Here is a 14,205-nt window from a genome sequence, read left to right as displayed (position 1 = left end):
ATGCGACTCATCTGCGATTATGAACGCGATATAGCAGTGATCTACGGCTCTGTGTATTAAATCGCGCTCCATCTGAAAGCACGTGATGGAGATTTACTACTAATCACAGAACCGGCTTTACTGACAAGATGCGCATGACAATCACATGCGATTTATCGTGCAGCCCTAAGTTTGTTTGCTGATCACAAAGTACAAAATAGATGAGGAAAACTAGGAAGCAGGGTGTATTCAAAGCGCCGCCATTACTGTCTAGAGTGCGTGGAATGGTGCGCTGTGATTGATTGAGCGGATATATCGCATTCTGCAGAGAAGGGAGACTGGCGTTTGTCGCAGAAAGAAAAGGAGAAAACATGACAGAATAACTCGGCGGATATCGCATTTTGTGTAAAATAAAAAATTTACTTTTCAATACTGACCAGATACAATACTGATTTTGGCAGAAACAAATTTTTTTTTTAAATGGCGTTTATCGCGTTTTGGAACCAAACTCTTCATATGGAAATAAAAGCTAGTCTCTCCGTGTATATGTATATAAAATGTAATTTTAGTTGAATGGTATATTGCTACAAGTTTGAAATAAAACAAAGATTGAGTATGCTTTACAAGAAAATCCCATTTCAGTTTTTCTACTTCAAAATTTCACATTTAATTGTGTTATTTGCCATTTGTTTGTAATTGTGAAATTTACTAGCAATTTCTGAGTGAATATTATTTCTTCATTTTTTCTCTCTGTGTAAAAGGCTTAAAAACATAAAAAGTTACTTTTAACATCATATTTCCCCCTCTTTAAACTAATTTATTTATTTAACCATCAAACTACAACATATTTTGGCCAAGATCCTTTACAGTGCCAAGAGAAATCAGTGCAAACTGTATTAATCACCACATACTAGGGGTGTACCGAACAAATACAGCGTTGTTTTAACCACTGCACAAATGGAACTTCATTGAAAACTTCCAGATTTATATATTGTTACTTTTGATAAGAATCAAAGTCTCATCTTTCAAATGATGTCCTTTTTTTGAGGAAATTCCAACAATAAATGCCGTTTTGGCACTCTTTGATGTGGCGACAGATCGCTGTATAAACGCCTCAGTTCAGACGGCAGCGTGATCATCTCTTCCTCTTTACTACTAGTTTAAACATGAAATAAACATGAAAGAACATCTCACGCCTCATGTAATCACTCAATCAGTGTTTCAACCGTGGAAAGACATCAATAAAACAGCTTGTAAACAAAATGTCACGTAGCATTTCATCACAGCTCGTTAGTGTGCTATAAATGTAGTCTAGAGAAGAGCATTTCACGAAATATTAGACTTTATACTCATTATGTTTTACTTACCTGTTAGTGATGTCTTAATTATTTAATGTATGTTTAAATAAATCTGTTATGAGGGCCGAAGTTGCCCAGCCCTGGATCAGAGCATAAGCTGCGGTAGATTTTTATCCCTAAGAAAATGTTATTTATAATGTAATTTATTTAAAGAAAGAGCAATTTGTTCAGTAAACAGCTGTTTAATTAAAAAAAAAGCAATTTTATGTTTAGTTTTTTCCCCAAGTTGTACCGAGGCACGTACAGAACCGTCATGTTTGTGTACTGTTACACCCCTACCACATACTGTATTAATACTGACAAACAGAAAACAGTAAAGTCAGCTGTAAAATTGTAAAAGCAATTATTCAAAGGCAAAAGAAAATAAATATTAGCTAAGTTAGACTTAATTTTGTTAATGCATTCTTATAATTAAAATATGACATTAAATATAAATATAATATTAACAATACATATTTATAGTTGCTCATTTTCTTATAAAGTGTATTTTTAAAATATAAATATAAACAAAATAATTATGACTAATTATTGAATAACTAATTAATAATTTCATATGAATTTTTTTAATTTAAAACATTGTCATATTGTAAGTTGTGTTAAATTCTCTTTTGCATCAGTTTATGTTTTTGTTTCGTTTATTAAAAGGGGTTCATCTTCTATGTATGGAAGCCTGTTTCCGCCACTGAATAAAAAATAAAAAAAGGTAATTGCGACTTTTTATCTCACAATTCTGACTTTTTTCTCAGAATTGCGCGATACAAACTCTCAATTGTGAGTTAAAAAGTCATAATTGTTAGATATAAACTCGCAATTCTGAGAAATAAAGTCAGAATTGTGTGATATAAACTCGCAATTGCGAGACATAAAGTTTTTATCTCGCAATTGTGACTTTGTATCTCGCAATTCTGAGAAAAAAAGTCAGAATTGTGTGATAAAAATTAGCAATAAACTTTTTTTTAAATGTTTTATTCAGTGGAGGAAACGGGCTTCCATATATATCATATGTTAACCCCAATAAATTAAAATGTATGAATTTTCCTTGAGATGGCACAATGCATTTTATTTACTTTTAAATGTGTTATAATGTTAAAAATCATACAGACATTTACTTTAAAAATCACTTTATCAAACTGTAAAAGGCAGCCGTTTCATAGAACTATCCTGTAATGGATTTTGGATGTACTTGAAACATCATCATGTGGTCATGTGGCTTTCCTTGTGGTCATGAGCTCTGTGTGTGTGTCTGTGTGTGTGTGTGTGGTCAGGTCGTCGAGAGAGACGGGCAGTGGAGAGAAGCTGGAGCTGAAGATGACAAACATCGGTGCAGATGTGCTGGAGCTGCTGCTGGAGTTTGTCTACACCGGCTCGCTGGTCATCCACTCGGCCAACGCCAAAACCTTGCTGGAGGCCGCCAACAAGTTTCAGTTCAACACTTTCTGCAAAGTCTGCGTGTCTTTCTTAGGTGCGTAACTCATAAGATCACAGCGTCCCATCAGATGGAGTCATGTACACGCTGTATGATGCATTCTTTCATTTGTATAAAGGTCAAAGAACAATTGCATTGAAATGTCAAACCTGATGTCACAATCTCATCCAGAATTGATTATACCGATCAATACCAAATATAGAGGAGGTTCAGATGACATGTAGGCGCCTGATGTGACCAACAGAGTGAGGAAAGGTCTGGCAGGAGATGAGGAACAATTTAGGCCGAGAAAGTATATGTGTTTCTTCACTTTGAAACCTGTGAACTGGCAGTACATCCAACCGGCCTCACAACCACAGACCACGTGTAACCACACCACACCAGCCCAGGACCTCCACATCCAGCATCCAGGTTGTGAGGCCGGTTGGATGTACTGCCAAATTCTCTGAAACGCCTTTGGAGACAGCTTATGGTAGAGAAATGAACATTCAGTTCACGGGCAACAGCTCTGGTGGACATTCCTGCAGTCAGCATGCCAATTGCCAATCTATGGCATTGTGCTGTGTGATAAAACTGCACATTTTAGAGTGGCCTTTTATTGTGGCCAGCCTAAGGCACACCTGTGCAATAATCATGCTGTCTAATCAGCATCTTGATATGCCACACCTGTGAGGTGGATGGATTATCTCGGCAAAGGAGAAGTGCTCACTAACACAGATTTAGACAGATTTGTGAACAATATTTGAGAGAAATAGGCCTTTTGTGTACATAGAAAAAGTCTTAGATCTTCGAGTTCAGCTCATGAAAAATGGGGGCAAAAACAAAAGTGTTGCGTTTATAATTTTGTTCAGTATAAATATATATATATATTAGGGCTGTCAGTCGATTACAATTTTTAATCTAATTAATTACATGATGTGTCGATTAATTAATCGCAAATTACTTATGGCTGTGAAAATACCCCCAAAAGATTATTTAAAGCTATGTTTTGTGTTAAATGATAAAGTATTAAGTAGACATTAAAAATAGTAACTGTAGAAAGAAATATTTGATTTGATTCAACAAAATGTATTACACATACACGTTTAGGCTACAAAGGCCTAACATAAACTATGGAACATAAAAGAAGATAATTTAAGAAACATTTTTTTTTTCGTTCATACAATGGAAGTCATTGGTAACCAAAAAAGCTTTGATACCAACAGTCTTCAAAATACCTTCTTTTATGTTCCAAAAAAGAAAGTCATTAATGACATAATTTAAACATTTTGGTTGAACTATCCTTTAAATTTGTTATTTTTTTAAATTAAATAATACTCTAAATAAAAAACTAAAACTGCCAGCAGGTGGCGGTAATGAGTCATTAATTCATTCGATTCGTTTAAACAGCTGATTCATTCAGGAATTAAGTAAACGGCTCTCTTTTAACAGTATTAAAGGGGTCATATGATGCAATTTAAATTTCCTTTCTCTTTGGAGTGTTACAAGCTCTTGGTGCATAAAGAAGATCTGTAAAGTTGCAAAGACTAAAGTCTCAAATCCAAAGAGATATTCTTTATAAAAGTTAAGAGTTAACCACACCTACCTAAAACGCCTCGTATAAACACGCCCCCACATGTCTACGTCACGATGTGGGAAGATTTGCATAACCCCGCTCAAATGTTCACGCAAAGAAAGAAGGCGTAACTTTTATTCTCGCTGTAGTATTGTTGTTGCCGCCACTTTGTCGTGAAGGCGCTGTGTGTTTCGTTGTGAAAACGAAACTGCTTTGTTTGGTCTTTCAAAAGAGGACGATATCCGCTTCGTCATGCCTAGAGCTGATCTCTGCTGGTCACTGAGGAAATACATCAACTTCGCGCTGTGGATCGCCGGATCGGCTTTCACCGTGGACGAAGCAGAGTCCAGCCCGGGGTCGTCATATGTGGTTGCCGCAGGCCCGCCCGCCTCCGCTCACTCAAGCCGGCCTCCGCATACTCTAGGCCGCGGCTCACTTTAGGCCTCCGGCCTCCGCTCACTCTAGCCCACCATGTGTGTTTGTTTGGCCTTCCAAAAGAGGACACGACTAGAAATCAGTGGCTAAGTTGTATGTCCCCACTGGATGCAACAAATGCCTCGTTTATAGTGGGTTTTCATGTTTTTGTCTCATCACTGTGGCCGGGACAAGGCATCACAATATGGTAAGGGGTGTAACATTTCCGTCACACGCTTGAGGTATTCGGCCAATCACAACGCACTGGATAGCTGGCCAATCAGAGCACACCTCGCTTTTCAGACCGATGAGCTGTATAAAAATCGACACGTTTCAGAAAGGCGGGGCATAGAGGAGAAACAACAATGTACAGTATGTGGAAAATAATGTGTTTTTTTTTAACCTTAAACCACATAAACACATTTCATTACACCAAATACACAAAATAATGTTCTTTTTAGCAACATCATATCACACCTTTAACTTGACAAAAACAGCACTTGTGTGATATAGCTTATCATATGATAAAAAATATGAGACAAAAACTCGTACAGGAGCATTTTTGCCCCAATATCCTGAATTTCGGGGCATACCTGCAATTATGAATATGTTGTCCTGCATCATATTTGTCAACAGTCAACTGTATGAAATGTAAGATGATGTACAGGTCTGGAGGCGGGGCCAGTGCGTTAACTGCGTAAAACTATTTTAATCATGTTATTTTTTCATAACTAATTAATTATGTTAACGCGTTAATCTGACAGCCCTAAATATATATATATATATATACTGTATATACTGTATATATATATATATATGAATTATTTGATTGTTTTACAGACCCAGATTGTCTCAGACTTTCATTCTTAAAATATGAAAATCTAGTTGAAGGTTGGGACAAGGGTAAAACAATAAAATCTTTGCATAAAAAGGAATTTGAAAATAATATTAATAATAATAATAATAATAATAATAACAAACATCAAAAATAAATGGCGAAAGCATAGTAAAAGGTTTTCCAGACATATTCAATGTGACCTTCATTGTAACAAACAGAAAAGAAATCTGTTATTGTCTGTAATAAAATAATCTGTAATTAAAAAAAAAATCAACTCAGTGCTTTTACTTGAAGAAACACTCATTTATAATGCTAGTGGAACATCTCAGGATGGTTCAGTAATGATGCTGCTGAGGTTTGTGCTGCCATTGATATACTATATGCACAGAGAAAGTGGACGAAGTCAAACTTCTGGTTTAAAAGGTCAGTTGATCAGGCAGTAAAGGGATACCAACAAAAGCTATTGATTTGTTTCTTTCGAGTCTGCAGAAGTGCTCCATATGTTTGCAAGTGCTTGTAAGACCCAAACAAATGTAATGCATTCAGAAACATCAGGTTGAGGATTGGTTTGTACCTTTGGACAAAAAATCTGATTGCATGTCAAAGTTGCTAAAGTACAAAACAATTGATTAAGTCAACTGAGGGTGTGTTGAAATGAGGGGAACACAGGTTTGGACATATATTTCAATGCCGAACTTCACAGCACACAGTCTGGGAATTCAAGGACCGCATATTACCAGAGCATGTTTTAAAAATAGGTTTAAGAAAAAGAGGTTAGAGCAGCTGAAATTCTATTGGTAGCGAGGTGTAGCCCATGTGTTTGTGGTGGGCACTGCTGTTTGTAATGCCACACACAGCACCGTTGACTCAGAAACTTCAGAGCGTGTCTGTAAACTCATGCCAGCATCGGGCATAAGCCCTCGCTCTGCGGTCTGTCTGCGGCATGCCATTTACAGCCTCTGGCACAAACCTCACCTAAAAAAGTCATTTTTCCTTCCTCCGAGAGTGGAAGAAGACGAGTGGCCTGTTTGGCTTATTGACGATGGCACGCTGCAGGCCAGCCTCCAAAGACCCAGACATAATAAAAGCCCATCTGCCTCCACCAGGCGCTCACTCAACCATTTTTACAACAGTTTGTACTCTTCTGTTTTATATTGGAAACAAATTGGTTTGCGTAAGACCTGCCGATGTCACGGGAGTTTCATGCGGTCCACATTTATTATGTTAATTCGGATCAGTGATTTAGAGTGATTTAGCCGTGCAGTCCTTGTTGTTTCCAGTCTTGGAGGTATTTGCTGATTGGATTTTGGTCGATGGATTGTCAGAGATGAACATTTTGCATTGCAGCAATCATGAGTTTCAATGTCAGTTACAGTTTTTTTTTTTTGGTTATTTCAAATTTGTATATAACTTTTTTTTTTAATATAATTTTTTTTTTTATCATTTTTTTATAATCATAATATTTTTAAATGTGTACATTTAGAGAACTTTTTTTATTTTTCCTTTTTTATTTTTTGTCATTTTAATTTATTAACAATGTTTTGTGCTAATAACATCATATTATCTCAGTAACATTTCCGTCACACGCTTGAGGTATTCGGCCAATCACAACGCACTGGATAGCTGGCCAATCAGAGCACACCTCGCTTTTCAGACCGATGAGCTTTATAAAAATCGACACGTTTCAGAAAGGCGGGGCATAGAGGAGAAACAACAATGTACAGTATGTGGAAAATAATGTGTTTTTTTTTAACCTTAAACCACATAAACACATTTCATTACACCAAATACACAAAATAATGTTCTTTTTAGCAACATCATATCACACCTTTAACTTGACAAAAACAGCACTTGTGTGATATAGCTTATCATATGATAAAAAATATGAGACAAAAACTCGTACAGGAGCATTTTTGCCCCAATATCCTGAATTTCGGGGCATACCTGCAATTATGAATATGTTGTCCTGCATCATATTTGTCAACAGTCAACTGTATGAAATGTAAGATGATGTACAGGTCTGGAGGCGGGGCCAGTGCGTTAACTGCGTAAAACTATTTTAATCATGTTATTTTTTCATAACTAATTAATTATGTTAACGCGTTAATCTGACAGCCCTAAATATATATATATATATATACTGTATATACTGTATATATATATATATATGAATTATTTGATTGTTTTACAGACCCAGATTGTCTCAGACTTTCATTCTTAAAATATGAAAATCTAGTTGAAGGTTGGGACAAGGGTAAAACAATAAAATCTTTGCATAAAAAGGAATTTGAAAATAATATTAATAATAATAATAATAATAATAATAACAAACATCAAAAATAAATGGCGAAAGCATAGTAAAAGGTTTTCCAGACATATTCAATGTGACCTTCATTGTAACAAACAGAAAAGAAATCTGTTATTGTCTGTAATAAAATAATCTGTAATTAAAAAAAAAATCAACTCAGTGCTTTTACTTGAAGAAACACTCATTTATAATGCTAGTGGAACATCTCAGGATGGTTCAGTAATGATGCTGCTGAGGTTTGTGCTGCCATTGATATACTATATGCACAGAGAAAGTGGACGAAGTCAAACTTCTGGTTTAAAAGGTCAGTTGATCAGGCAGTAAAGGGATACCAACAAAAGCTATTGATTTGTTTCTTTCGAGTCTGCAGAAGTGCTCCATATGTTTGCAAGTGCTTGTAAGACCCAAACAAATGTAATGCATTCAGAAACATCAGGTTGAGGATTGGTTTGTACCTTTGGACAAAAAATCTGATTGCATGTCAAAGTTGCTAAAGTACAAAACAATTGATTAAGTCAACTGAGGGTGTGTTGAAATGAGGGGAACACAGGTTTGGACATATATTTCAATGCCGAACTTCACAGCACACAGTCTGGGAATTCAAGGACCGCATATTACCAGAGCATGTTTTAAAAATAGGTTTAAGAAAAAGAGGTTAGAGCAGCTGAAATTCTATTGGTAGCGAGGTGTAGCCCATGTGTTTGTGGTGGGCACTGCTGTTTGTAATGCCACACACAGCACCGTTGACTCAGAAACTTCAGAGCGTGTCTGTAAACTCATGCCAGCATCGGGCATAAGCCCTCGCTCTGCGGTCTGTCTGCGGCATGCCATTTACAGCCTCTGGCACAAACCTCACCTAAAAAAGTCATTTTTCCTTCCTCCGAGAGTGGAAGAAGACGAGTGGCCTGTTTGGCTTATTGACGATGGCACGCTGCAGGCCAGCCTCCAAAGACCCAGACATAATAAAAGCCCATCTGCCTCCACCAGGCGCTCACTCAACCATTTTTACAACAGTTTGTACTCTTCTGTTTTATATTGGAAACAAATTGGTTTGCGTAAGACCTGCCGATGTCACGGGAGTTTCATGCGGTCCACATTTATTATGTTAATTCGGATCAGTGATTTAGAGTGATTTAGCCGTGCAGTCCTTGTTGTTTCCAGTCTTGGAGGTATTTGCTGATTGGATTTTGGTCGATGGATTGTCAGAGATGAACATTTTGCATTGCAGCAATCATGAGTTTCAATGTCAGTTACAGTTTTTTTTTTTTGGTTATTTCAAATTTGTATATAACTTTTTTTTTTAATATAATTTTTTTTTTTATCATTTTTTTATAATCATAATATTTTTAAATGTGTACATTTAGAGAACTTTTTTTATTTTTCCTTTTTTATTTTTTGTCATTTTAATTTATTAACAATGTTTTGTGCTAATAACATCATATTATCTCACAAATAAACATAATTTAAAGATATTATATATACTAAATCAAAAACATACAGCAGAACAATTGTAGTACAATTCTTGGATTAATCATTCTTATGACCTGATTTATTTTAGCGAATAGTGAACGTACAGAACGATCAGTGTAGTGTGATTAACGAATTAATGACTCTTATGAAGTGGTTATTTTTAGTGAATATAATACATATTTTTTAACCAAATGAAAAACATACAGTACAACCAATGTAATCAGATTCCTGAACAAATGATACTTATGAAGCATTACTTTTTGGTGAATCAATCAAAAATATAAAGCATGAATATAGTCTCAACCCTGAACAATTGACTCTTGTAAGTGAATTGAAATCATATAGCAAATATGATCACGAAACGGTTCTTTTTAGTGATTCAAAAACATAGCACAAACTGAGAGTCTGATTCCTGAATAAATAAATGTCTCCAATTCCCAAACAAATGATTCTTTTGACCCAATTATTTTTAGTGAATCAAAAACATACAGCATGACAGATATAGTCTGATTCCTGAACAAATGATTCTTATGAGCCAATTCTTTTAAGTGAATTAAAATCATAGTGAAACTCTGTAGTCTGCTTTCCAAACTAATGATTCTTCTTTTTTAAAAAGCCATTTCTTTTTAGTGAATCAAAACCATATAGTACAACACTTAATAGTGTATCAGTCAAATCATACGGAGTGACCATTGTAGTCTGATTTCTGTGCAAATTACTGGGGGTTTTTTTAGGTAATAATTCAAAAATATACTGTGTCCTATTTCCTCTTATGAAACAGTTATTTTACATGGCACAAACTGTATAGTCTGATTCCTGAGTGAATGACTCTTTTGTGCTGGTTCTTTTTACTGAATCATAAATGATTGTAATCCACAAATGAATGCCAGGCAGAGTTGTGTTTGTGACGATTTGTTTGTAAATAAGCAAAAAATCGAACCCCATAAATGTAGTCCGGTTCCCAAATGAATGACTCTTATGAACTTTCTAGTAAATCAAAAACGTACAGCACGTCCAGTGTAGACTTTACCTGCTGTTGTATTTGCCCATAAAATCTATGTTTGACCCAGCATACAGGTATTTCATCCTTCAAAAGAGCAAAAACTTTTTTTTGTCTCCTAAATTCCCAAAGTTTGTTCTTAATCCATATTTGGTGTCTGTTGTTCGCATTGAGTCTTAAAACTGTTTTATTTAGCACCATGACTGCTTTCTGTTTTGTAGTTCTGTCTGAAAGCTGAATTTTGCCTCTTTTTGATGAGACACAGCAAGAGTTCAGGCCCCCTGAAGTGCCTTTGTTTCTTTATGGGTCAAAAGACCTGTCTGCGGTGGGCTAGACAATTCAAAAGGGCTTCCTTAAATCTCACTTCACATTGAAGAAGTCTTGGCTTCCCGGAGCCTCGAGAACAAGAGGTCAACACCATTTTGCTGGCCTTGCACTTCTATTTCTGTTACCCTGAAGAATACATTCAGACCAGTTGCAGCAAACATAAATAAGAGAGAGCGGAGCAGAGAGGCGTGCAGGAGCCGGGGGCCGAGATCAGATATTCAGGGGGCCGTGTGGCATGACACTAGACCCTTTGGAGTACTGATGGGGTGCAGTGACTGTCTGAAATGGATGAGCCATGTGTGACAGTGCTGCTGCTTAAAAACCCCCTCATGCACCGCCACAAGTTTCTCTCCGCTATAAAACGGCCCGCGATCTGCACAGAGTTCATAAACAACTCTGGAGCATTGAGCCACGGATGCATCTTTCTGTCCGTCTCACTCTCGCTTTCTAAATTTCACCCCCGATGGAAGCATTTTGATTGAATCCACTGACATTTCCTAAGGATATATCTGCTCCAATTGTCACAGTCGATGCACAAACGCAAAGGCAAATGTTTGTTGTTGCTCTGAGCAAACGTTTGTTCATGAGAGCGTCTCGGCGGTCAGCGATGGACGAGAGATGGGAATCGTTTTTGGACGAAAGTATAGTTAATGAAAAAATAACAACTTTTATGCTTCACGGTAAATTAGTGGGCAGCGCATTGCGCGTGTGGGCTGTGTGCAGCTGCCAGACCTCCGTGCGCAGTGATGTATGGATCTTTATTGTGCAATCCTTCACGCCGCTGCACAATTTGCATTAGTTTATTACAGTGAGTCAACATGCTTTTTATGTGCTTGTAACACAAGGGCCCGCTCAGGCCGCTGGGGAAGGAGGCGAGCTTTAAATAGAGCCTCTTACGGCACACCTGGGACCGGCGCCGAGCTCCTGCATGAGATGTGAATGATCAGCCCTGTCCTAATGTTAGTAAATTATCCTTACTTTGTCCTTGGTTCAGTAGTCATACGTCTAGATGGACTGGGTGATTTATGGTGTTGCGTGACTCATTCCGATCTGGATTGGTGTGTGAGAGACTGTGGGAAGAAATTGGATTGAGAATATGTCATTCAGAGGTATAAAAGTACTTATCCGTGTGTTTTAACACTTGCTTAATGAGTGTGAAAGATAAGCCGGAATTACTGAAGCATTCAGAACACACAGATCTAGTCTCACGCACCCAGACTTTTGACTGTCAACATAAAATGTGGTCCTCTTTGCACATCATTCTGGCAAAAAATTGACAAGAAAGGCATCCAGTAGCAACCATTTAGACATTTTATAAATCATATCCTTCATTTTTTGGTGCAATAATTATAATATTTTAAGAGCTTTTGTTTTGCTTGGCCCATTTGCTTGACAAAAATCCCATTTATTTTTTTCCATAGTGGAATTGATTTGTAACACTACAGTGAGCTCTTGAGGTTTTTAATCGATGCTTCTGTTGAAGCCATCATTATGCTTTATTTCTATTTTTATATCTCAATAACTTACTTTTTAAAATTGTGTTTAGCTGTGCAGTTCCAAGTGAAGGTATACGCTACCCATGATTAATGAAGGGAAAGATCCAGAGTCCGAGAATCACTCCCATCATGAAGGATTGTGAATAACGTAATCGAATCATTCTCAAACTACTTGTACACTATACATACACTTTAAAATATACATTGAAAAGCTTGAGGTCAGTAACATTTCAGGGGGTTTTGATTTCTTTTAAAGAAATTATTACTTTTATTAAGAAAGGATGCATTAAATTGATCAAAAGTGACAGTGAAGACATTTATAATGTTACAAAAGATTTCTAATTCTAATGCTATTCGATTTCTAATGCTGTTATAATAATAATATAATAATAATACATATTTGTTGAACAGCAAATCAGCATATTAGAATGATTTCTGAAGGATTATGTGACACTGAAGACTGAAGTAATGGCAAAATTTTAAATTTTACCGGCCTCAAACTTTTGAACATTAGTCTTTGATTTGATTTATCTTTGAGCAATTTTTCAGTATATTCATCTATGGAAAACTGATTGAAATTCTTATTTTATTTTATTATTTTATTTTATTTCATTTTACAAGGTGACTTTAACAGTGGGCAGTAACTGTTGCGCTTCATTGAACATATAAGTCACACAATTTGAGTGCTTTCCTCCAAATCAATTAATTCTGGCAATCTGATTACCATCAGTAAATTACAATTACTGGGCAAACATTACATCAGCTACCTAATATGCATAAGCCATACTGATGAAGTTTATAACGTGCCCCACCACTTTTTTCATTGTTCTTATGTTCTTTCTTATTAGAAGGACCAGTTTTAATGTGCGCCTGATTCCCAGTAATTGAGCTGTTTTTTTCTGTTTTCTTTTTTTTTTCTGTAGCCCGAGATTCATTTGTTCAAAAGAGAAAGCGAACTTCATAAGCTGACCGCCTCCAATGACTCAAATATCTTGTGCAAGCACAAAATCAGCTTTGATAAACCTTGCCCTCTCTGCCACGCATCCACCTGCCGGGACCGAGCAGCAATCACACTGTTACTCAAACACAGACTAAACTTCCCGAGATTGCTCAGGAGCCGCCAAAGATCAGGTCCTGCCGAGCATAAGTCAAAATCCAAACCCTTTCCACAACATGTCCGGAGCCCGGCCCGCACGCTTTCAATTAGAGACTTACAATCCTGCCAAGTCCTGCGCAGCGGAACCATTAAAGAAACGCCCCAGACAATTTCATACTGCACTTTATCGTGACCGTTGAGGCTCCTGACAAAGAAGGTTGATTAATTGCATCTCCTTTGACGAGAGAACTAATCTGCAGCTGAAAAGAATGCTTAATGATGGCTTTTGCACAAGGGGGCAATCTGCATTCACCCTCGGCAGGGATATCTAATTCAGCAGTCAGAAAATAACAATGGATGTAGAGGCGTTGATGCTCGGTCCTGGCAGACAGTACTCATTAGCTGCCGGGGTCATGTTTGACTTGAGGGCATAGAGGAGAATCTTCCCATTTCAGCCTTTTAATGAGATCAGAACTTCTTTAATTTGCAGATGTTACTGAGCACTTCAATCTCTCCTCTCATTCAGTCCTAGTCTAAAGAGGTGGCGGCTGGATTATTACCTATTCAAAATGACTATTTAGTCTAAATTAAAACTGTAAAGTAAATATATAGCAGAGAAGTGCAGGATTTTATTATTTGATTATGTGCTGGGTGGTTATTGGTCTGTTTATTTTTGTTATTTATCTAAAGTGTACGAGTGATTAATTTCACATCATAAAATAACTGGATCTTTTCTGGCTCAGTGGAAATAAGAGTTCAATCTACTATGCAGATGTACTCTAGAGCAGTGTTTCCCAACCGGGGTGCCGTCTGTCGAGAGCAGGGGTGCCGTGTAAAAAAATCATTTTTTAAATATTTTTAAATTGCTAAAATGTTCAAAAAAGCATCTATTATATATTATCCATTTCTGATGTCGCCAATAATTAGAGATGCACCGA

At 36.8% G+C, this 14,205-nt stretch overlaps 1 protein-coding gene across 1 annotated transcript in view; it reads left to right on the top strand.

Moving 5' to 3' along the window:
• Nucleotides 1-14,205, top strand: part of LOC107600110 (kelch-like protein 29) — a 273,806-nt gene that overhangs the window by 199,855 nt on the left and 59,746 nt on the right. The window contains exon 7 of the mRNA XM_016291900.1: nt 2,603-2,799. Coding sequence (XP_016147386.1) covers nt 2,603-2,799 — 197 coding nt within the window. The remainder of the gene's footprint in view (nt 1-2,602; nt 2,800-14,205) is intronic.

Source organism: Sinocyclocheilus grahami, unplaced genomic scaffold, assembly GCF_001515645.1.
Source record: "Sinocyclocheilus grahami isolate Dianchi unplaced genomic scaffold, SAMN03320097.WGS_v1.1 scaffold277.1, whole genome shotgun sequence".
Lineage (NCBI taxonomy): Eukaryota > Metazoa > Chordata > Actinopteri > Cypriniformes > Cyprinidae > Sinocyclocheilus > Sinocyclocheilus grahami.
Note: the sequence above shows the minus strand (reverse complement) of the source record. Positions and strands in the feature narration are given on the sequence as shown.